Below are 26,203 nucleotides of genomic sequence, written 5' to 3' on the forward strand. Positions count from 1 at the left end.
GGGTCATGAGTGAGGGACACCAGCATGGCCTGGGGGGAGGGGAAGGGAGTCAACAATTGGCAGGGTCAGTGGGGTGTGAGTCGGGACAGGACATGAACCTTTGCAAATGGGTCCAGGTAGCAAAAAGGCTGAGAACCACTGTTCTAGAGTATCAGTACCACTTGCAATTTTCTCTCTTCTGAGTAAGCCTTTAAAAAAAAAAAAAGGCAATTTCTAGGTCAAACATAACTGAAATATCAGGAGACATATATTTACCAATTACTGAAGAAGGGCAAAAATAAAAACACCTTAGTTCTCAAAAGTAAAAGAATTCTGCAAATTCCAACTTAAAATTAAACTTAACTGTATACTTCCACACTTCAGATTTTTTAAGTTTACATTTAAGTTGAATAAAATATCCCCTACATCATAAAAACACAGGAAAAAAAGTTCAAAACAATTTGAATCTTTATCCCAATAGTGACTCAGAAACGTGATATAAAATCTAACTGGATTATGCCAGCCCTTGATTTATAATGTTTCAAGTTACAACAGTTCGCACTTACAATGTTTGTAAGTTGACACCTGTTTCACCTGTCTGACGTCAGTTTCCATTTTACAACGCTTGATCCGACACGATGTCATGCCAGAGAACAAGTTCGCTGTGTCACACATCTCCCTGGAGAACATCTGTCTAAACTTTCTTGGAGACTTTCTTTAAGAGAAAGCAGACAAGACTCCAGAAAAACCTGCAGCCAAGACTCCTGCACAGACTCCAGCCAAGAACCCTTCAAAAAGTCCAGTAAAGTTACCTCAAAGAAGTCCTTCCAAATCAGTATGATTGCTATTTACAATATAAATAAATTAATGTAGTTATGTTACTCATCTATAATTGATTGAGTACAACATTCTGGGTTATTTTTGGTGAAAATAGGGTATCAGACATTGGTTCAGGAACCAATCCCCCATTTATAACATTGTTCCCTATAGGAAAATTGGCACCGAGTTACAACATTTTGACTTAAGACGTGACGTGGTTGTGAGGAACCAATCGTGTCGTAAGTCCAAGGACTGTCTGTACTTGAGTTTTGAAGGTAATTAAACCATACACTCAGTCTTTTTACTCCCAAATTCCTTAGTTGCACGGGCAAATTAAAGAGTTCAGAAAACTTTTTTTTTAATGTGCAAACTTAGCTTCGAAATTCTAGGCTGTTTGTGTTATTAAGAAATTCATTCTAAAGACTTTCCCCTTATATAACTGATAGTTGCAATTCTAACTATTTTTCTTCCAGAGGAATACTGTATTGAATTGGTATTTACAAGGTAACACAACTACAGAAACATCAATTTCCAAAGAAACAGCAGTAGCCAAGGGATAAATCAACTCTACTTCTCTCATCTTATATAAAAACATGCAAATTTAATAAGTTGTATAAAAAGATTAAATAAAAGAGGGAGAAGTCATTTTGAAAGATAATTTCATCTGGCAAGAGTAAATATTTCCTTCATGTCTTAAAAGCATCAATAAGAAATATGTAGCTCTACAATTATCAATTACAAAAGGAAAGAACAATGCCATATATTACATTAGAGTCTTAATTACATTTTGTTAATCACTATGACACAGCAGTAGTCAGCAACAAAAACAGTCAAAAGAAACAGAAGATTTCAAATACAATAAGATACAATGTTTTAAAAATTCACATTTTTGTGTGGATAAATTCTAAATATAATAGGGGTATTAAATACTCCTTGACTTGCCAGTGAAAATGCTATGATGTTAACAGGAGACTACTGTAGTTGATTTTTACATTGTGAAACACCTCTTATCTGCTCTCTATTTAAAAGAGAGAGAATTTTTTCACTCTCATAAGAAATTTTATAGAAATATATAGTGCTAGCACATCTAATTAAATATCCTGCTTTCAGAAGTGGCCATTTCCAGATGCTTAAGATGTAAATATCTGGATTCTCTCTTATCCATATACTGCAATGCAACCAATATGAGTACGTACAAACAGAATTACAGAATTATCACCATCTCCAATTTGAACTTGTAATAAAAGAAAAAAAAATAAAACATCTTCTTGCAAAAGCGGATGGCTAAGAAAAATCAAACAGGAAAAAAGTTCATTTTCTCATTATTCCATTTTGAAAACTTCTTTTTGAAAACCCTGTATGGTCCACTACTTTCAGCATATAAAACAGAGAAAACAAGGTCTAAATAAAATAATGGTAAGATCTATACTGCCTTTACAAACTATGCAAGCTTCTCTCTGGGTATATCAAGACTATCTAACACATGAATATAACTTGAAATTTGTAACGCAAAGTTATCAGTGCAAATACCCTCTTGGGTTAGGGAGGAAGAAAAGGTATTAGGAAACTTTAGAGTTTTATGAATGAATTGAATTAAATAAAACCTAATTTAGAGCAGCTCAGTAAGTTCTAATGACTAAGAGACTTGAAGATAGAATAGGGGCTGGGCCATGCTCCCATGGGGCCATGCCCCCTCCTGCCCCCACCATGGGATCAGCTTGGATCCAGGCTGCTTCCTGCCCCATGCCTGGATGGGGCCCTGCTGCGACCGCCTGATGCCGGATCAGGAACACCAGACAGGTCTGGCTCATACTTGGTCTGAGCACTGCCCTTCTGCCCCATCGGTCAAAAAGGTTGAGCCCCACAGGGGTTCCTGTGTTGAACAGGAAAGCCTCTAGGGTAGACAGGCAATTGCCCCAGTCTGCCCTATGGGTCCACGTGGGCACAACTCCACATAACCATGCCAGGACCTGGGTATTACCCACCTATAGGCTGTGAACAGAAAAAAACAGAACCCACCCTACCACCACCCCAAACTTATTTAGAAGATTCAGCAAGCTGCAGTTGCTGACTCCAATTTTAGTTGCTACTCGGGCTCTATCAAGTATGCATAACTGACATCTCCAGCAGGGTTTCAACAGAAAGACTGCAGCTGAGGATACAGTTCTTGTGTTTAAATAAAACATTAAAAAACACAGAGCAGGTTCCTTCCACTGGCTTGCTAGAAGCACCACCTTAATGATTCCTTTAAGTTCCATCTGCTTGCAGCCTTGAATTGTGTATCAATGGAAAGTCAAATGACACACACTAAAAAGTCATTTATTCTTGGACCAGGAGTTCCTGTTATTGGCAGTATATGAGTTCACACAGAGTCAGGATTTGACCTTAAGTCTTGAAGAGAAGATCAATCTGTCTGAGAAAAACTAGAAATATAGTGTATAAAAGCCTTGAAAGCCTTTTCAAATCTAATTTACAATTGTGCTTTAGGTATTGTAGGTGGCTTGTTGAGTCAGAACATCCTGCGTTCTTTCCCACCCTGCGTTATTTAGAAACTGAGGTTTGTTCTGCTTGCAATTCAGGCAGATAATTTATAGATTTTTCCAAAATAAAGCCTAAATAAAGTTCAGGAGTTTTTCTCCAGAATGTCCTATAAGCAAACTTACACTAGCTACATTAAAACTATTTCACAGTGCAACACACACATTTATACAAGTTAAACAAAAGTCAAAGGGATTTGGAAGCTGCAGACTGAAAGAAGCAGAGGAGAAAAAAAAGGGAAAATGTGAGTATTGATGCTCAGAAGGTGTTTGGATGATTTGCTTTAACAGCCCCTTCCTCCAGTCACTTTGAGAGAAAATATATTGGATTTTGCAGGCCAAAAAGAGAAAAGTAGAAGACATTTATAAAAACAAATGCTTAAAGTGGAAATGATTTTCAACCTTATGCCTTTCAGAACACTGACTCCACAATTATTTGCTAAATGGCAATTTTAGGGCATTTATTGTATTTACTTCAATATGAGTAATGCATTATAGTATGATCAGGCACAATGATGACTAACAATGATGAAAATAAGAACTATGCATATTATAATCATCACTGGCATAAAAATTGCATGCTGTAGATTTTAGCACAAACCCTTTGCAAACTTAAATTTCTACCAATACTGTCAAGCTATACAGTATGCCAGATCCATGCAGACATATTCAGATCTCTGACAGACATTGAAACAAACACTACATACGCTGACACATGTTCAAACCCATATAGCAGTGGTATCTCGCACAAGTCCCTAACAAGATATTCACTATAACATGCAATGATGATTTGAAGCTTAAAATTTGTAATTGATTATGATTTGAACTATGTTCTTTGCACTTTTATGCTGAAGTGTTTAAATTGCACCATAGCTATGGGGAGATAATATGCATTGACACTTCTCTGCATTGGAGATTCTTAAAGGGAATGAATGATCCTGGGCACTTTGTCAAAATCAAATGTTGCAGAGAGGGTCTGACTGATGGAAGCTGTGATGGAACTAAGTGGGCCTCTGAAATTAGCCTGGTTTTACTGCAGGTAACTGGCTTGCCTCCCGACTCGTCAGGAGTCTGCCTAAAGGGCTGCTGAGAAGCTCGGGCTTTCTACTCTTTCACAGTTCACCTGGAGGGCTGATGAGGAGCTGAGAACCTGGAAGCCCAGGGAGTCCTAGCTCACAAGTTCCTAAGCTGCCAGGCTCCTCAGCTTCTCTGTAGTTCACCTGGAGAGCTGCTTTGAAGAGGACCTTGCAAGATCCTGGCTTCCTCCCAGCGCACTGGAAGCTGTGACAGAACGAGGGCTTCTGGGCTCCGTGCCAGATCATTGGCCAGTCTGATGTGGAATTAGAAGTACAGTAAAATTTCTGTTATCCGGGATGAGTGAGGAACGGTGGGTGCCAGTTATGTAAAAATTCCAGATATCTAAAAATACCAGAGTGGGGATTTGCACACGGCAATGCAGGGTGGTTGCATGGGCTTACATGTGACAGTGGTGTGGGGGGTGGTGGATGGTGCCAGCGCCAGCAGCATGGTGGTGGTTAATAGAGGTTTCCAGCTAGTACAATGCCAGATAATATGGATTTTACAGTATAAAAGCTCTGGCACCTACAGCTCCCATGCTCAGGCTCTCATCTTAGTCAAGGTTAGCAGGCTCCCAGCTTCCTACCAACACATCAGGTGGGAGCCCCCAAACTCCAAGACTGCTTGGCCACTTTGGTTTCCTGGTTCACAATGGCTGTGAAGGTAGATGAAGGCAATAGTGGAACAGACCTCCAATTGTCTAAGCTTTCCTTGCTATCAAATTAAAGTTTCCTTCCCATGAAGTATTGTGTGGTTACTGATGTGTAACAGCATCCCCATGTTAGAAGACATATGCAGGCATCTTCCTTAAGTAGCAAGTCCTACAATGATGGGTGAGTGGTGGCAGGGGACAGGTGCTAGTGATTACTGAAAGTCATGGATCTACATGAAGACAATGGCTGTGTACTGATTTTGTACTTGGACATCAGACAGGTGCAATTCAGCAGCTGCAATTATGACTGAGCAGACCTATTTAGTGTCTGTGCTATTTACCTTGTATAGGAAGGGGGCTAGACAAGGTAGGGGTCCACCGATAGAGATTTTTTTTGGCTAATACCAGTGTCCAGCTGGTAAGTCTGAGTGGTAGAAGGGGAGGGGGAAGGAAAGGGGCATGGGGGGAGTCCGATCAAGGCCGCTGCATTGAGGGAGGAAGTGGGGCAGGGGCTGGGGCAGGCACTACCCAGCTGGGGTGGGGTAGGGAGTGGGATGGAGCCACGGTTTGTCCAGGGGCCATGGGGGACGGGCAGGGTTGGATTCCGCTGCTATGCATGTCCTGAGAGGGCATGGTGGGGCACGTGCCCCCAGATCTACATGCAGGGTGGGGTGGGGTGGGGCAGGCTGAGAGACATGGGACTCTTTAGCCTGGAAAAGCATAGGCTCAGGGGTGATCTGATGGCCACCTATAAGTTTATCAGGGGGACCACCAGGATCTGGGGGAACGTTTGTTCACCAGAGTGCCCCAAGGGATGACGAGGTCGAAGGTCATAAACTACTGCAAGACCGTTTCAGGCTGGACATAAGGAAGAATTTCTTTACTGTCCGAGCCCCCAAGGTCTGGAACAGTCTGCCAGCGGAGGTGGTTCAAGCACTTACATTGAACACCTTCAAGAGTAAATTGGATGCTTATCTTGCTGGGATCCTATGACCCCAGCTGACTTCCTGCCCTTTGGGCAGGGGGCTGGACTTGATGATCTCCCGAGGTCCCTTCCAGCCCTGATGTCTATGAAATCTATGAAATCTATGAAAGAAGTTCAATAGTGAGTGCTTGAAAGAATATGCTAAAAGTAATCATCTCTATCAGTCTTTGTGAGCAACTCTCCAACTTCTTTTATAATTCCAACACCACTGATCACTGGGAGAGCCTTGAGAAAGGCACCCAGAAGGCACATGAAGAATCTCTAGGCTTCTCCACAAAAACCCTAGGACTAATTCAATGAGAATGACAGAGAATTTCAAGCTCTCACTGACAGAAAATGGAGAGCTTTCAAGGCTTGGTAGGATGACATCAACTCCAAACAGAAGTGAGACATTTATCAAAAGCAAGGCATTCATCACCACATTAAAGCCAAGACCCAGAGGAAAATTTGAGAGCAAAAGAACAAGTGGTGGAAGGACAAAACAAAAGAAATTCAAAAGTTTGTCGACAGCCATGACACGCATAGTTTCTTCAGTGCAACCAAAGCTATCTATGGGACAAACACACAAGGACCTGTCCCTCTGAGGTTCAAGGATGGAATAAAATGCTCTTTAAAGATAGCTCCAACCATCAGTGCACCGTGGCAGGAACACTTCGAAGACAAGTATCAAAGGCCTTCCACAATACCCTATTAAGGACAACAGGGCCACGTGCTTTGTTCTCAATAAAGATTAAGGCAGGCAGGCTTGCCCACAGGCCTTAGAGTGAGTCTTAGTCCTTCAAATCACTAACTGGTACCTCCAGGGCAAGTGTAGCCTTAAGGGCCAATTGCGTGGCTCTGTCTGCCCCTACACCACACCCCAAGCCTCGCAGATGTTATCATTTCTGATTTTTTTTTTCTCTGATCCTTCTTCTGGGGTGGGGGAACTTTTGTACCCTATCCAGCCTCTTATCTAGACTGAAGGGCCCTGTCTGTGGGACAAGGGGCCATCTGTACCCTGCTCAGCCCCTCCTCCTAAGCAAGGTGGAGAAGCTCTCTCTACAACTACAACTCATGAAATTCTGGAAACATGTACAGATTCCCAGTTACTTGAGAAATGTCAGAATCATCACTATATTAAAAAAACAAGTCAGATTGGATTGCAGCATTCATGTTACTGCACTTCTGTTCATACCTGGGAAGATCCTCATTTGCATTTTCCTCAACAGACTCACTTTCCTCACTGAGAATATTCTACCAGAATCCCGATGTGGTTTCAGAAGACTCAGAGGTACAACAGATATGATCTTTGTTCCTAGACAGCTGCAGGAGAAGTGCCAAGAGCTACACCAAGATCTTTACATGGCCTTATCACCATCAGTGATAGATTACCATACGTCAGGGTTTTCCCGGACATGTCCTCTTTTTTGGCCCCCTGTGCTGCATCCAGGTGGCCTTTTAAAATAAGAGCAAATGTCTGGGTTTTTTGCTCTTCCTCTGCTCTCCTAGGCTGGCTGCTTGGGGCTGGGAGCAGCAGGCAAGGTGACTGACTGTCAGGAGTCATGTGCTCCCTGCACTGGCCCTGACAAGCCAGGTAAAGAGACACTATGTGTATGCATGCATGCATGCGTGCGCGCGTGTGTGTGTGTATGAGCGTCTACTGCTTGGGGAGCAGGGGTCTGTGGGTCAGGAGTGAGGGGCACCAGCAGGGCTGGGGGAACGAGGGTCCATGGGTCAGGAGTGAGGGGCACCAGCAGGGCTGGGGGGTAGGAGGCTGTGGGTCGGGTGTGAGGGGCACTGGCAGCACTGGGGAACAGAGGGCTATGGGCTGGGAGTGAGGGGGGGCTGGCAGTGCTGGGAGAGCAGGGGCTTAGGAGTGACAGGCAGAGGCAAAGCATGGGCATATCACTGCCCCTCCCACAATCATATGCCCTGTCCCCCCCCACCCCTCAGGTGTCCTATTTTTTGCTGCTGAAAATATGGTAACTCTATGACAGCAGTTGTCCTAAGCAATGTCTCAGAAATGGACCCCTTCACTATTAGAACTGGAATCAAGCAAGGATATGTGGTTGCACCAACAGTTTTTTCTATCTATATCACAGCTATTCTGCATTTCATCATCATATAGACTTCCACCTGGAGACAGCATCCAGTATCACATGGATACAAATACTTTTAACATTACCTAGTTACGTTTGAAATCTGAGATAGCCAACACCTACATTACTGACCTTCAGTACACTGACAACTGTATTGCGTGTACCCACTCCACATATTACAATTTAAGGATAGTCCTTGGAGAATGTTGAGCATTTCTCCTACCTGGATAGCTACCTTTCCCAAAAGTAAACATAGATAATGATACTCAACACTGGATAAAATCTGCCAGTGCCTTCCTTGGACATCTCCAAAATTATGTTTTCAATGACTATGACATCACTTGTAGCATGCATGCCATAGGTTGGCCACCTCTGCTCCACTGCTGTTTTGTTAGTCATTACACCTCTTGCATTAGCTTTCTGTAAGCTCCCTGTCAGTATGGCTTGCCTATGTGCCTTGGAAGCCCTTGAATTTGAACCGTAAATTGTAGCATACCTGGTTTTGATAGTTTGAATTCGCAGGAAAAAAAAACCTTTTCTTAGTGCAGCTTTGTCTATGGGTGCATTTCTCCTTTTGACAAATGAATTATCTAGTTTTTCTTGGCCTGAATCTCTACTTTGTTCAGTTCTGATTTATTTTAAGATTTCTGAACTCTCTTTGTACAGCATTTGCTCACTATTCAACTTTTTCTTTTTAAAATTCTTTTATCCTCACCAATTTTCTTCCAAACATTCATTATAGAACTGTGGTAATACGTACTTGCTGTTTGATTAAGACAATCAAGACAGAGCCAGATGATTACCAAATGGCTAGTTTATTTAATTGAGTCCACATCATCATCACAAACACATACAAAAAAAAGAAGCCAATTGGACATAGTCTTATTTAAGATTTCTCACAGCAGATGAATATTACAGAGAGGAAAATGTAGAAAGCTGCATAAGTGTCTGACTACTTAGTAGTGTGGAGTAGTAATTGAGCTACGATTGTTATTGATGGCTCCAAATCAAGGCTATGATTACAGCATTCTTAGCCTGTCTGCAGTTAGAAAACTTACCATGTAGCTACTTTAATGCTATCTTCACTTAAATTAATATCATATTCAGTATGCTCATCATCACGCATTTGCCAGTTCCATCCTAGGTACTCTCCTATCCAGTTTCTGCTTAATGCATTCCACTGACAATGCAGTTAATTGATTTTTACCTTGACAAAAGTACACAACTAATAGCTTCCTCATTTTCCTTGTCCTCTGCTTTCAGCACCAATGTCCATATGTCCTTCCTTGAAATGGTGTCCTGACTTTGCTTCCAGAACTCTGTCCTCTCCTGGCCCTCTTCCTACCTTTCTAATTCTTACTTCAGCATATGCTTCAACTGCATTTCTCACACTGCACCTCCAGCTTTCTGTTGCGTTCCCATACTCTTCCCACATCTACTCCTTTTCTCAAAGGAATTTCATTTGTAAATGCTCTGCTTGTTCCAATAACTTGGAGATGTCTAGTTGTCAGCTCAAGCTCAACATAGCTAAACAGGCCTCTCAATCCTGCCATGCCCTCTGCTTTACTGCTTTCTTGATCAATACAGGCAATATTCCATTCTGCCTCTCACTCAGACCATTATGTGAACATTCTCTTGAACTTAAAACATGCTCTGTAGGTCTTCGCATCATGATTACTTCCAAATCTAGCAGATTGTCTCTTCAGAACATTATAAGAGGCAGCCTCTCCCATCCACGCAACTCTTGTTAAAGCTCTCCTCATCTGCACCATTATTCAATCATTCTGGCCTCTCAGATTGACAACTGCAACCTCAATTCTATCCATTCAGAATATTGCTGAGGAGATCATTCTCTAGATCACTGCCTTGGACATAATTCCCTTCTCTTTGCATCACTCCATTGTCTCTCCCTTCTCTATCATGTTAAACTTAAGCTACTTGCCTTCTTTGTTAAGGATCTTGGTGGCCTTTTGTCACCCTTCCTATCAATTCACTCACTCTCCGTGTTATCTCTTGCACTTAGTGAGCCTGTGATTCTAGCCACTATCAACTATTTGTTAAGGTTTCAAACAAGCACCTTTTGTATCTTTCAGCATGTTACTCCTTGCGGTTCTTAAGAGCTTTGAGGAAACTTCCATGAAACAGGCACATTATTTTTTCTTGATATACTGTATGTACCTCTTTAATTTTCCTTTCCTGTAATTCCTCTAACCACCCTGACAATGCATCAGCTCCTGGAGGCTGAAACCACTATCTGGCATGCTGACCAAAGATGATTCCTTTCTTCCATAAATTCGCTATGTGTATCTATCCCCAGTTGATGGTGTTACACTTAAACTCTTCGGGGCAGGGACTGTTGTTTCTAGTCTGTGGCTTTATAGTATGTAGCACAGTGGACTCCTGCTTCATGACTCAGACTCCAATAGGTAGTCTAGTAATACAAATAGTAAATGATCATAATAATTTATTACTATTGAATTTATGGCATCTATGCCTTTGATAGGAACATACTTAGAATATCTATGGAATACATTATTCTGAAGTTCTTCCTAAGAATGTATATATATATATTACTTACTAGACAGAATATCAGACTTGCTCAGAAGTGGGTAATGTAACCCTTGGGTGACTAAATCTTTTGGTCCATACAATCATAATACTACTATATGCGGAGATGTAATCAATTACCTCCACAAAAATACTTTTGTAACCTTTGTGAAAAATAGTTCCCAGGGAATGGAGATAAAAGTGATCAACAGCGACATATTTTGTCTAAACCTATGCAGGAAACACAACATCATTCCCAGAGGACTGAACATCTACAATCTTCTGACTGCTACACACAACTCCAAATATGCTTCACAACTACGCAGGAGAACTTCAGAAAAACTTAGAAATCATTTTCTTCACCTAACCTACTCCAAAAGAGATCATCTCAAGAAGGAAATCAACACATGCTGCAACAACTTGAGAGAAAAATCCAGATATCTTCCCAAGCATTATACAACATATACAAAGAGACTACCAAAGACTTTCCACAACATCATCCAACATAAAAAGAAGAAATGGAACCAATTACTCCAGGAACAACTTTCTCAACCACAAAACAACCATCAAAGAAACAACACCAATATCTTACAACATTTCAACCTCATGCTCGATGAAACTGAACCAATCAAACTTCAAATATTATCAGTCTCTCCACACACACACACCAAAGCTGAAAAATCTGTCCTTTCTAAAGGCCTGAATTCCTGTCTGGAAAATTACACAAATAAAATACTACAATGTGGAGAACTAGAAGAATTCTTCTGATGCCTCCCCCTCAAGAATATTTCCACAACCAGAATGAATCTTCTTCCAACAACACTTCATCCTTTGACAACATTGAGGAAAAGATCAACCCAAAAACCCTCCAAAACCCAATCAGATTGGACACCTCATAGTGGACAAAATTCAAACCTCAACCGCTATACTGACTGCTTCAGAGAAAGAATGAACAATGAAATAATCAACACACACCACCATAACAACCTCTCCCTCTCAGAGAGAAGGACCATAGAATTTCTAAGATCCAACCACCAAATAGTAATAAAACCAGCAGATAAAGGAGGACCTATAGTTATTCCTAACCATGAAGACTACATAAAAGAAGCCAACAGACAACTCTCTGATGCCACCTACTACAAAAAACTAGAGGAAGATCCAACTCCCCTTTTCACCTTAGCACTCAAAACTACCATCAAATCATTTCCATCTGAACTACAAGAAAAACTACAGAATTTGATCCCCCCACTACCAAACCCAGGGATTTTTTACATGCTTCCTAAAATCCACAAACAAGAGAACCTAAGCAAACATATCATATCCTACCAAGGAACTCTAACTGAGGAAATACCAGGTTTCATCAAATCCATCCTAAAACCTCTTGTCACCCAAAGTGTGTGTTTTGTCCAAGATGCAACAGTATTTCTATGAAAACTTACACACACAGACCACCTTCCCAGCAACACCCTCCTAGCCACCATGGATGTTACCAGCTTATATATTAACATCTCACACCAGGATGGCATCCAAGCCTGTCTTATATATCTGCAAGAGCAGGAGTACAACTCAGAGTATGGACCTAAAGATATTTCTGAACTTATACATTTCATCCTCACACATAAATTCAGTTTCAATAACCAACACTTCCTCCAGACCATGGGTACAGCTATAGGCACCAAAACGGCCCCACAATATGCCAGGCTTTTTATGGACTACCTAGAAGAAGAATTCCTCAAGAACTGCACCATCAAACCCATGCTATACTTAAGATATATAGATGTTATCATCATTTGGACTGAAAATCTGCAATCTCTGATTCATTTCTATCAGATATTCAATAATCATTACCCCTCCATCAGACTCGCTTTTGAATACTCCAGCACCAACATTTCCTTTTTAGACACTACGGTCACTATCCAGAATGGTATAATACAAACCACCATATACAAGAAACCTATGGACCAGAACCAGCAATCACCCTAAACACACCAAGAAACCAGTAATATACAGCCAAGCCCTCTGATACCACCGAATTTGCACTGAGAACACCTGTGATAGTCACCTCACAAATCTCAAAAGGGCTTTCACTCAACAAGGGCATCCTCCAGAGCGATAGATTGCACTTTTTAAAGAGCCACCCAGATACCACGTGAAGAATTCCTGCAGTACCAAAAGAAAATCCTCATGAATTGCACACCATTAGTTATGCCATACCATCCCTCCATGGAACCTACATGGAAAATCTTCAAACAATTGCAACCCATAATAGAAGAAGACCCACTTCTTAAAAGATCTTTCCAGGACCACCCATTTTAGAGTTTGGGAACTGCTGGTTTAATATATCACATTTACCCAAAGAGCCTTGTCTGCCAATATTCTACAAAGTCATATGCATAACTGAATATGCCTCTACTAATGTAACACTCAATACAGAGACCAATTAAATTAGTAAAAAAGTATTCATTGAATCCAGTATACTTTAGATTAGGTTTATAGTCACTGATTTTTTAAAATGAATAGCCATTAATATATGTGTATTTGTGGGAATAATGTGGGAAGAGTTTTACATACAATTTTCATTAGTAATAAGGATGCCATACACATTGTGCCCTATGCACAAACTAAAGTAGCAAATCCTAAGAAAAGGTCAAATGATAACCAGGGATCCTGGTTTTCCCTGATAAAAAAAAATAAATACCCAATTTTTGGATTTAAAAAAGTAACCCAAAATCCACATGTATTCATGATTAACATGAAACACCACTAACATATACCTACATATACACCTATATTTATACATACATACATAACTATCTCTCCCCCTCCCTATATAGTTTTGTGTGTGTGTGTGTGTGTGTGTGTGTGTGTGTGTGTGTGTGTGTGTGTGTAGTGGTGTTTCATTTTAATCATGGAAAAATGTGGATTTGGGGTTACTTTTTAAAACTGGAAATTGGGGATTTTTTAAAATCAGAGAAAACTAGGATCCTTGATGATAACACCTGAAATGTCTGTATTATGTAATCAATTTCAGGACTTGTACTTAAATTACTGTTCAGTTTTCAAGGGTTGTCCACTAGAATGTTAACTGAATATTAATAAGTTCTCAGAAACATACATATGCAAAAGTTCTCAGAAACATACATTTGTCCCTCAATTTATTTTTAGTTCTTTAGGTTTTTGTAAGGGAAAAACTATTTTTCATGGTATTCTTCTGCTAGCAAGATGACTGGTAGCTTGGTCACTTTGATATTTGAAAAATAAAATAGGCATTATATTTTAAAGTATGCTGGGTCTACAATCTATCACACGCCTATGAAACCTGATCAGTACTTTATAAATAGCTCACAGCTGAAAAACTGGGTTAGCTGAGATTGATAAAATATAAAACTGATTTTTTAAATATGTCCTAAAGTCATGAACCACTTTACCATAACTTTAACTTATTATAGTGGATTTTTCTAGACTAATGGTGATACTATTTTACTGTTGAATTCTAAATGGAAACATACACACACACACACACACACACACACACACACACACACACACACTTATAACTATTAACTGTATAATATAATTGAAATATAATACTATTAATACCTTCATCTCAGTCAGTGATGCATATTTGTATGCTGAGATTAGGAAGGTTAATTGTGTCAGGATGATTCAGGCAAGGATGAACAGCACAATCTTTCTGTACTGAGTACAGCTGACTGCCTCTTTCACCTTAAACAAACTTTGAAGGCAACCAGTTCTAGAATAAGTTTAACCAGGAAAGCTTTTTTTATTGAATACTATTGCCATAAACATGGGAGCTGCAGAGTAAACCTGAATAGGACTGATGAAATCAGTGTCAGTTTAACACTGCAGCTGGTACTGAGGACAAAAATACTGATTAGGGAGAAGAACCCTACTAGTTTGTCTACAGATAGTGACCAAACCTTCAAGGGCAAACAAACAAACAAAAAAAAGGATAGTAAAATAAGGAGGAAGAAATAAAAGAAAGAGGGACAAAAAAATGGAACAGATTTATGATGATGTCGGTCAAGAGCTGGATCGGGTTCCCTAAGTAAAGGGAATGGTATGTTGAGACCGACGTTGTATATGGACAGGCATTCATTTCTAGGAATTCTGGGAAACTGCCACAGATAGAAATCTTTCTAGGATAGGGAACAGGACACACATTCCAGTCTGTAGCTGCCCCTTTCTCCCCATACCTGAGCAAGGTATATGCTCTCCCCTGCTCACTGTGGGGAGCAACAGCAGCAGCTCCACTCCTTCCAGTCCCCAGTCTGAGGGATGCACAGGAAAAATTGTCACTGTGGTTCCTCCCCTCCTGGTCTCTGGGCAAGGACACCCCACTCTGGGGAACAGACGAGGAGTAGCAGGTGCCTGCTCCTCCCTTCCCCTCCCAGTTTCTGGAAGAAGAGGAAGCACCAGTCATTCCTCAGACGGATCATTCCTCAGACTGCCCATTCCTAAGAATAGGGTGCCCCAGTTTCTGGGAGAGGAGGAAGCAGTGGGACAATGTGCCACATCAGTTCTGCAGACCAGGATATCCCTAGTCTGGGGAACAGGCAGGGAACAACAGACAGCTACTCCTCTCACCTCCTGGTCTACAGGTCTAAGGACAGAGGTTCTAAAAACCGCAGACAAAATTGGTTCAATCTTTGCAGGTTTTTCTAAGCCATGTAGATTGAACTGATAACAAACTCAGCTGACGCTCTGTGTTCAGATAACCAAAACAGACAAACTTGCACTGACCCAGGCCAAGAGCCTGGGGCCACTCCTAAGGCTGCTGAACCCAGCTCAGCCATAGCCCAGGCCTGACTGTGTGATGGCTCTACCCTCTGTTCCTGATAGCAGGTGGGGACATGTGTCCAGCAGCCAATCTCTCCCCAGCACCCCCACTTTGAGGGAGGGAATTGTACCCCCAGGCCAGCACTGCCCCACACCCCCCACTCTAGTTTGGGTCTGCGCAGTGCCAGGAAAGCTACCACTGGGGGACTTTTTGCCCCATCCAGTCCAGAACTGGGCTGGGATCATGCCACACCTGCCCCTTCCCAGGGGGGTGGGAGCAGAACACACCCATGGCCTGGCAGCAGCCCCCTGAGATGGGGTTTGCTTGGTGGGGAAAGAGCCTACCGGGGGTCTTTTCACCCTCCTCTGCAGCTTGGAGCCAGGCTGGGATTGCCCCAGCCCCATCCCTTCCCCACCCATTCTTCTTTGGTGGGGGTGAAATGCATTCCCCCTGGCTCAGCACTGGACCCCCAGCCAGGGTACGCCCAGCGTGAGGGTGAGAACCCACGGGTGAGGGGGGACTTTTAGTCATGCTGCAGCTGAAGCCAGGCTGGGATTGTGCAAACCCTGCTGTCTGCTTTGGGGGTGGGGGCAGGAGAAGGGGCAGTGGGAACACCTTTTCTGCCCCCCAGGCAGGTTTTGCTGTGTGAGGCAAAAGCACTAACTGTGGGGGAGCTGTATGCCTCCACCCCCACAGCTGGGCTGGGATTGCTTCAGCCGTACCCCTCCTCCAGCTGTCCGCTTAAGAGCCGGGGAGGGGTGGGAATGCCCCCTAGCTCAGCATCACCCCACAAAGCCAACGTCTGCTAGCACAGTGGGAAAGCCCCGACCTAGGGGCTTTTCGCACCCCCACAGCTCAGAGCCGGGCTGTGACTGCCCCAGCCCCGCCCCCTCCTTAGCCACCCGCTTGGGGGCAGAGGCTGAGGGGGTGGTGGTGGGGCAGAGGTAGTCCCAATCTGAATCCAGTTGCAGGCCCCCCCCCCAGCAGGTGCTTTCCCCCCTGCACTGGGCAGACCTTGGCTGGGGAGTCTAATGTCAGGCTGGGGGGTTGGTGAGTTCCCCTTCATCAGAGAAAAACATCTGAAGAAGGGGTGAGGCTGGGGCAGTCCGAGCCTGGTTCTGAGTTGCAGGCAGGAGGGAAAGGGAGAGCTCCCCAGTGGGGGCTTTCATCCCCCTGCCAGGCAGAACTTAGCTGTGGGGTCTGGTGCTGGGCTGGGGGGAGCATTCCCATGCCCCTCCCCTTTCCACCCCTCATTGGAGAAGAATGGCTGGGGAAGAGGTGGGCTAGGGAGATCACAGCCTGGCTCCAAGCTGCAGTGGCACAAAAAGCCCCTGGGTGGGTGCTTTTCCCACCATGCAGAGCAGACCACAACTGCCCAGGAGACTGGTGACAAGCTGGTGGTGAGTACCCCCACGCCTCTCAGAGGTGGGTGGCTGTAGAAAGGGCAGGGCTGGGGCCATCCCAACCCAGAACTGAGCCACAGGGCAGGGGACAAAAACATCCCCCGATGGATACTTTCCTCCTACTGGGCAGACCCCAGCTGTGAGGGCAGGGTGCGTTCCCACTACCCCCTCAGAGGCAGAAAGCTGAGGAGGGGGTGGGGCTGGGGCAATCCCAGCCCAGCTTCAGCTGTGGTGGGGAGAAAAGTCCCACCCACTCATGGGTGCTGCGCATTCCTGCACTGGGCAGACCCTGGCTGGGGGGCTGGTGCTGGGCAGAGGTGGGGATGAGTTCCACACCCCCCTCAGAAGCCATCAGCTGAGGAGGGGGAGGGCCTGAGCCATCCCAGCCTGACTTGCTGGGCTGTGGGTAGCGTGACCATCATAGAGGACATTCCGGTTTTGTGCTACTCAGTCCTCTATTAATTTGAAACCGGATGCCTTTATGTCCTCTTTTTTTCTCTTTGAAATGTGTGCATTCCCCCTGGCTCAGCACTGGACCCCCAGCCAGGGTACGCCCAGCGTGAGGGTGAGAACCCACAGGTGAGGGGGACTTTTAGTCATGCTGCAGCCACATTTCAAAGCAGAACCATAGCCTATGATATGTGTGAAGTTTATTTCATGAAATACTTACATGGAGGAAGATGTTCTTCTAGATTTTGCACTTGCAGATAAAAGGCTTTGCAAGTGAGGCAGGCTGGAGCTAATGTCCACTGGGGATTCCACCAAGGATGAAATGTTCTTAATTGCTTTCTTCCCTTGAAACACCACTAAAAGAATAATTAATAAGTAATTTTCTATTGCTAGAGTCCTTGGTGGAAAAAACAGCAAATTGTAAGGCTTCGCACCACTGTCTGCAGCAGTGGCTGATAGTAGGTATTTCAGAGAAGAAATTAAGATCCTCCTCAAAATAGACAATAGTGGATAACACTCTTAGGAAGAAAGTAATTTTCCCCTAGTTCCAAGAAGTTTATCATTTCTGATGTTCTCAAACAAGAGAGTTGATATCCCATATACAATATTATCTTGTATAATTGTGGATATTCTCATTATCAAAACAAATGTTTAATCCTTTCTTGAATTCTGCTAAACACTTGGCACTGAAACCCACAGTTAATTAATGCATTACATAGAAAACTTTTGTTTAATAACTTCTAACTTGGCAGACATTTAGTTTAATTGCTGTATCCTTATTATGGTGCCATGAGGCTAAACAGAAGCATGTGGGACCTTCTATCACTCATTATTTCATATTACCTCCTACATGTTCACTCTTATCTTTAAATTAAAACAGTTCTAGCCTTTTCAACCTTTCCCTATATGAAAGCCCCTCCATTCTTCTAACCTTCTGTAATTGCCCTTCCCTAGACCCTTTTTCCTGCTATACTGACTTGGTCAGTCTGTTAAAAAGAACAGACAATTTCAGATGAGAGCATTCCATTGGTTCATATAATGACAACCTTATCTACTACTAACATCTTGCTTGCCTTCTGTCCACTGAGCTATCCACAATGATCTCTAGGTCTCCTTCCCAAGCGGTTACAGTAAACTTGGAAATCAACAATGTGTAGAAGCAATTTATTTTTTTCAAACAAATTATTCAGAACAACCCAGTCTACATCTGTTTTCATCTGGTATCAGGCTTGACAGTCATCCCTAGCTTTGGCCCACTCCTTTGAATGACCTCACAGTTCTTTTCAGATGCAGCTCACCCCAAAAAATCTGGGTATATCAGCAAATGTTGCAAGACCTCATTGTTCACATTTGCACCATTTCTTCCAAACAATTTCCAGAGGCCATTCCATTGATACATTTTTTGGAATGGCCGAATGAAGAAAAAATACTCTTTCCTTGAAAATGCCAGTAAGCATGGTACGGAAACACAGGAAGCTATATGGGAGTGGGGGCAACAATACATTGTGGCTGTTCTGATATTCTCCTAGAGGCAGGATGCCACAGGTGCTGCTGGCTGACCCAAAATGCCTGACTCCTCTCCTCTTCTCCAGCTGAGCTGGGTACACAGTCTGCAGCACCTGCCAGGAAAGCAGAGCCACTCTTAGCCAGCCCTACCTGCAGAGTCATTTGAGGGCTCACCCAACTGATTCATCAAGAACCTCCATCTCAGCACTCATGGCTCTGGTCTCCTTTAGAAATACAGCAGAGCTATGCTCCGGGGGCTGGGGTAGAGGCTCCAAAGTCAGTACCAGTTTCTGCAGCATATGCCTCTGCCAGGGAAAAGGGAAAGTAGTGCTGCATGTGGACAGTAAAGTGGGCATTGCAGAGCTCCTACTATCGATTTCCAGCAGGGAGGCACCCCTGCATGTTCACTGTGGTGCCCCCTGTGCAGAAAGAGCAGTGTTCTGTCCCCTGCAGAAGCTGCCATTGCTGTATTTTCTTCCTTAAAATATCTATCTCAATTTCATTCAGCTGTTTTGTTTTTTTGTTTTTTAAAGATGTGTTTTGTATGTGAGAAAATACAGTAACTTTCTGTATTTTCATACAAAAAGGGACCATTTCTTTGGAGACACTTTTTTGATCTCTTTACTATATCACTTGTTATTTGAGAATGCAATGTGGGCAACCACCAAAAACAACAAAGCAGGACAGGTAGCAAATTAGGAAGCAGTGAACTAGTGAAGCAATGATATCTGTGTTTAGGGATCCTAAGACATGGATGGTATCCAAACCATGATTACCATCATTTGTATCACCCCTCTTGCTAAAAGACCCACATTGCAGGATGCCATAGTTTCTTCTCCTCAGACACATTTTCTGACAAAGTGTCCTGGGGTGTGGAGAGCAGCCAGGTATACTTCTAGCCAGTGCCTCTGGAGAAACTAGACTGCTTCTCCCACTTCCAGGGTCCCACCTCAGAATTTCCTCATCACCACAACTTTCCTATAGCTTTTAGGAGAGCCTGGGGAGTCTACCCTGGTTTTTCTGCTGAGAAAGAAGAGCAAAGGGCAAGGACAGGCAGCTGAACACCCGTGTACTGTGTATTCTGGTCTTGAGGAGCACTCACATTTGTATTATTTGGTGAATTATTCATTTTAATCATTAATCCATCCCTAGAATAAAATCTTGAGGCTTATCTGTATTGCGCTCAGCCGCAAACACTTGTCAAGTAGAGAAACTGGATTGAACCAAAGAGCTGCTTCAGCCTTTACTGCAATTTAAACAAACAGTCATATTTAGCTACCGTATTTACCTGAATCCACGCTGGCCCGGAATTGAAGATAACCCCCAATAATTAGATTCTAGCTATAAACATTAAAATGTATTATCACTTTCCATGTATATCATTTGCCTTAAAGTCATCCCCACCACTGCTGCAGTGGAGAAAGCAGTAGTAGGGGGCAGGTATATGGGGAAGCAGTAAGGGTGCAGGGCAGTAGGGAGGCAGGTGGTAGGGGCAAGTAGTATGGAGGTGATGGGGAGGGCAAGCAGCTTACCCCCTGCTATCTGCCCCCTCCCCCCCCATATACTTCTCCCTTTGGCCTGCCCTGCCAGCAGCATCTTCCCCACAGTTGCCCCTCTCTGCAGCTTTAGGCTCCAACCCTGCTCCTCCATCTCCCTCCCACTCTGTCCCTCACCTGCTTCCACCTCCTGGCCCCACAACACAAACATGGAGTCATCACTGCTGCTACAGGCCAGGATGGGGCTGTGATCCTTGCCCCAGGCTGGAATGGGGATAGAGCCTGCTGGCATGGGGCAAAAGTAAGAGGAGGGAAGGAACATAAGGGGCAGAGGCTGCAGGGGTTGGGGGAGAGACCGGGAGAAAGGAGAGCAAGGGCCCAAGCCTACAGGGGGAAGAGGCAGGGGATGCAGAAGTGGGAGAGGAGCATGCAGCAGTAGCAGCTCTGGCCCCAACCCAGGGTTGGGGCCAGGGCCGGGGCCACAGCAACTGCTTGCCACCCTCAAATCCAAGATGAGGGGCTCCCCACAATGTTAAATGGGGAAAAAATGCATCTTGCAATCACATAAATATGGTAGTTTTTCTCAGTGGAACTTTTGCATTATCTAGTCTGCCAGCCAAATGAATACTGAGAAGCACATACATATGACTGCAGTCTCCATAGGGATAAAGGCAAGCTACTGATTATTATTTTATGCATATCAACAAGTAATCCAAACCCAAGGATGCCACATCTAGTTTGGTGTCACAGGCATCCCACTACCTCAAAATCTATGTACCTCAGCCTGAAAGAATGATCTAATTTGACTGGGTTTAGGCACCCAGGACCCCAGTACAGCCAATGAGGAACCTCCAAATTGTAATCCAGTTTAACAAAGTTTAGGCAGTTAGGTGCAATACACAGAGAATGAGGTGTGTGTGTGTGTGTGTGTGGGAAGAGGTACCCCGAAAGGAAGGTCTAGAAAGCTCAAAGGTGCTTACAGGAAACTCTAATTCCCAGGCATAGTTCTGAGCTGAACAAATACAGAATGCATACTCCCAGGACAGAGGGTAAAAGCTTCTAGTCCAGTAACATTCCTAAGACTTGAAGCATGGTGAGGTGAGGGCCCTCTGAGCCCTGCTGCTAGGACTTTTAAAATACTTTATTGGATAATCCTTAGTTAAGAAAAACAAAGAGCCTCTGGAATGGTGTTGTCAACATATGTCAGATATGCTCCGAGCGTGTTTAATGGATCTGGTCTCTCTGGGGTATTAGACAGTCCCATGGAACTGGATCACCATGGAGCTTCAATGGGAATTAGATGTCTTAGTGACCAAAATGGATCACTTCTGAGCACACTGGATTGCTTTCAGGTAGAAAAACAGGGGCAGGTGTAAGAAACCCAAAATGGAGGCCCTGCTTAGCTGTCTATGGGGCTTCATGGCTTGAAGAACAGGCACAAACTGAAATGTTTTTTGGAACTTAAGGGGCCTAAGTTAAACCTTAGAGCTGTTAAGGCACTTCTGAGACCAAACTGGATCTGGCCTTTAATCATTACTAAATCCCTGAGATTTAGTAAAGAACACTACTTCTTCTTTTAAATCAGTTTGTGTATTTTATTTGCTAGCAAATAAATTAGATCAAAAACCGTAACTACAGAAAAATCAGTGAATATTCTAACAAAAATTCTAAACTAATGGACTGGAAACCCTGACTGTATGCAAAAGTATAAGTTCAATTTGCCATGGAAAAATGAAATAAGCATATCTACTCTGAATTCACTACTAGTAAACATAGTTTGAAAAGGTAGAATCTATTTTAAACCAGTGAAATGAAGGGAAAGGAATATAAATGTTCTAATAGAGTTCCTGTCTGGGTTACCATGTAACACACAGGGATATCTGTAAACAGCCTAGTAACAGCAAGCACATTCTTAGCTTTTATAAATATATATATATTTTCAGACCTTTTAATAACACTGTGTTTTCAAAGGTTGAGAAATTGGGGGGTAAATATCCAATAGAAATGTAATGGACAAATAATCATAAAATCTCACCTGTATTTTGTGCAGGTAGCGTTTGGTGAAGGTGCTGTTGGGTTAAGAGTGATTCGTGGTGAGACCTGAGCTGACAGCAAAAATCCTGAAGCTAGAATAATGAGTGCTATACCAGTACCTAAAATCAGAAAAATAACAAAGTAATTTTACTTCAGAGAACACGAAATAATTCTCTGCTGAATAGATGTGTTTAGAAAAAAACAAACCAAGATACCTAATTTACACTGGCACTTAGCAGAGGATTTCCTACAATGCTAACTTGTCTTTTTAGGAATCTGAGAATACCCTTTGCTACATGACAACACTGGTATCAGCTGGAGGTAGCTTGCTGCAGGCCCTCAAGGAGCCAGCCTCTCTCCCCTTCCTCCTCCTCAGGATGCTGGGGAGTCTTAGAGAACCCTATACCACTACATATGACTGTCCACACATTACATGGGAGGCTCCCAAAAAGTTCATGTTTGAAACTAGAACTTCTTTGCAGTAGATTCTCCATTTTTGTCGTGAATCTGTCTTCTTTGTAGTGTTACAAACATCCTGAATGTGTGGGCACTCATTTTTTGTAGCCTCTACAGGCATATATAGTCATACAAGTATCATGCATTTCAAAGGCCTGGATGGTATATAGGCAACGCTGTTTAGAACAGTATAAACATTTTACCAGATGCTGTGTTGGAATGGCCTGTAAAACTCACATATGGCTTCATCACTCATGAATAACACAGCTATTCCAAATTTTAGCCTGATACAACCTTGGGAGTATATTATACTATCATGCATCCTTTCATTTATTCATGTTTCACACACACAAAATATGTGCATGTGTATGTCTAGATGTCCGACTACAGCATACTAAAGCATATTTATGAAAAACATCTACAGAACTTTACAAATATGGACTGATATTAGGCAAAGAAAGCTTTAACCTTATTTATGTGGAGCTACCGAATTTTCCTGTGACATAGGGACAGATTCATGAATCACCAAGCCACCCCATGAGCAGATGTTCAGCACAGCACAGCAAGACTTTATAACAGTTTAGGAAAAGCAAAGAAGAATGTTTTATCCTATTCAAATGTTCTTCGGGAAGGAAGGCAGAATGTGAGGACTAAGAGGATAACTCACATTTCTAAAATCATGCATGTACGCTAGAATGTGTGCTTGACACTACTTGTAACATGGTTCTCATGCAGTTTAAGAAAAATACAGACTTCTTGAAAATAAGCATCCCAAATTAGAATAGGGTGGGGGGAGCAGACAGAGGAGGGAAACATTTTTTCTTTCAGGTTCAAACAATTTCCAGTAGACCCAAATCTATTTGATACATGATTTAACAAAATTAATGTGAATGTGAACACTGATACTATAGCCCATAATTTGTTCATTGCAATGCTAAGAACATGTCACAAAAAATACCTGATTAAACATGTATATAGAACAATTCTACTTAGGACTCCAGAAATCTACTTGGGTCTGAGATATTCGTGAATGTGGTTTTTTTACCCCCAATTTTTCTTCGGCTTAGGCCATGGACAGACCTTATATTTGTAGCACTACATATCCCTTTGTAGTGCTACAGAAAGCTGGTGTGCCAACATGAACTGTAGTGCTACAAGAATACAGCAAGTGCTATAAAAATATTCTGGTTTGACACAGGAACTTCTCTGGAGCACTTTGTTTTATAGCACCATATGTAACATCTGTACAGTTCCATGTTACACTACAGGGAGTCTCCGGGTCTCTCAGCTTACCAGAGTGCTCTGCTCTCCCTTCCTTTAAGGGGAGAAGAAAGAAGGGAGGGAGAGAGGGTGGTAGGCTCCATGACAGCCCACCGGAGGGAAAAGAGTAGGAGGGAGGGGACAAGGAACTGTTGTTCCCAAACTTAGAGAAGTAACTGTCAAAGACAGACAGTCCACTGGTGGTGGAGGAGGGGGGCAAGGAATACTGTTGCCCCCAGTCCAATGTAGGCCTGTCGATGACAGCTCACTGGTCCCAAACTGTCTCTTGTCTCTGCTGTCTGCAGAGGCAGGGATCATGGCTGACCACTCTATAAGTGATAGGCTGCCCACAGATCACTGTCAGTGTGCATGGATGACTGACAGCATACCTGATCCCCCTTCCCTGGTGACTTTGTAGCAATCCAGCCAGGGGGTTCTGAACATGTGTACACTCCTCTTAGAGTTATATTTTTATAGTGCTATGAAATGCTACACATGTATGACTTTCCATGGTCTTAGCTTTTATAACTCACTATACAAACATTAACCAAATTAATCCTCACAAAAGAATTACGCAGTCAGTATTTTTACCATCCTCATTTTGCACAGTGAGAGACTGAAGGGGCAGGTCATGTGGCTTGTCCAAAGGCCCAGACACAGTCACTCTAGTAACCAGGAGTCAGAAGTCAAGATTCTGAATCCCTAACGAGGCACAGAAGAAGGATAGAGCGAAATATTCAGGCTTGCCAACACAACAAAATCCATTCTTTGGGAAAATAATACCACCCACCAGAGGATCTAATGAGCTTCTAATAATTACTCATTTAGTAAACATCTCTCCAACAAAAGTGCTTTGTATGCTGCACAGACCATTAAAATAGAATAATAAGGGATACATAAAGATAAAAATATCAGAAAATGTGCAACTTGTATAATCATCCCTTCCTTGCCACCTAAAATTAAAAACCAATCAACATGCAAAAAGCTCTAAGCAGGATTTAGAGACTGCAAGTGGTCTCAGCCTTGACTCAAGCAAAGAGGGTCTTGTTTTCCCCCCTTTTTGAAGTCAATAAGAAAATACAAACAATAAGCAACACAGTGCTGATTAAGAAGACCTTGCTGAATGAAAGATAGCAGCCCAGCAGAGAGCAAGGACATCTTAACTTTGCAGTCTTTTTCTGTGTCACAGTACCATATACATAAGACCCTATTGCAATCCTGTTCTTATTATTTTATTTCTGCCTGTTTGGTTGTTTGAGACATGTTTATATGAATGTTTTCAGGTTGCCAACCTTACATTATCATCAACTGGTGGCAAGGTCACTATGACCACTGCAGAAGAATTGCCAAAGGCAAAGCGCAAACACAAACAGCTGGCTCTTATCAAACACTAATATTCCCAGAGGTTGCTGGGAGTAAGAGGGAACTAAGGCCTATAAAAGCCAGTCCTAAATTGATTCCAGGGTGGTGAAAGGAAAAGATAACATCCAAGAGAGCTGGGATGCTGCATGAAAGGGATAGGTAGGGGGAGAGGTCCATGGGCCTGATCTGGCCTGTTCATCCAGCCCATGGACTAATCCTGGGCCACTCTACTGGCCTATAGGGCCAGATGAGTTTGACACCCTCATATTAGCTTATTGTCCACTGTAACCCCCAGGTCTTTTCTGCAGAGCTGCTGTTTAGCCAGTTAGTCCCCAGCCTGTTACATGGTATTATTTTGTCCTTAGTGCAGAACTTTGCACTTGTCCTTACTGAACTTCAAGTTGGGATATCGTTTAGGGAGTTTTTGCTTTATACTCTCATTTTATTATTCTATCTACTTGGAGAATGTTACCTGAACTCTGGTTGGTCAGCTATTTGAAAGGTCATGTTTTGCTCTGATTAATACATTATTAAATTGGCTAGTAAGTCACCTGTACTTGTTGGATATTTAGATTTCTGATATGAAAACCACACTGTCAAATTTTAAATCCCTACTCTAAAGCAGGGAAGCCCCCAAACTTTTCAATTATACATTTTTAAAAGAGTTATTCCCAATACCCCAAGGAATACAAAATGTATTTTCCTCCAGCCTTATTTGCACACACTGGTGAACTGTTTTACCTGAAACTTTCCAGAAAAAT

The 26,203-nt window shown here is 42.8% G+C and overlaps 1 protein-coding gene across 1 annotated transcript in view; it reads right to left on the minus strand.

Moving 5' to 3' along the window:
- SLC2A13 (solute carrier family 2 member 13) overlaps positions 1-26,203 on the minus strand; it is a 298,231-nt gene that overhangs the window by 58,260 nt on the left and 213,768 nt on the right. The window contains exon 6 of the mRNA XM_019543534.1: positions 22,366-22,483. Coding sequence (XP_019399079.1) covers positions 22,366-22,483 — 118 coding nt within the window. The remainder of the gene's footprint in view (positions 1-22,365; positions 22,484-26,203) is intronic.

Source organism: Crocodylus porosus, unplaced genomic scaffold (assembly GCF_001723895.1).
Source record: "Crocodylus porosus isolate Cpor-Errol unplaced genomic scaffold, CroPor_comp1, whole genome shotgun sequence".
Lineage (NCBI taxonomy): Eukaryota > Metazoa > Chordata > Crocodylia > Crocodylidae > Crocodylus > Crocodylus porosus.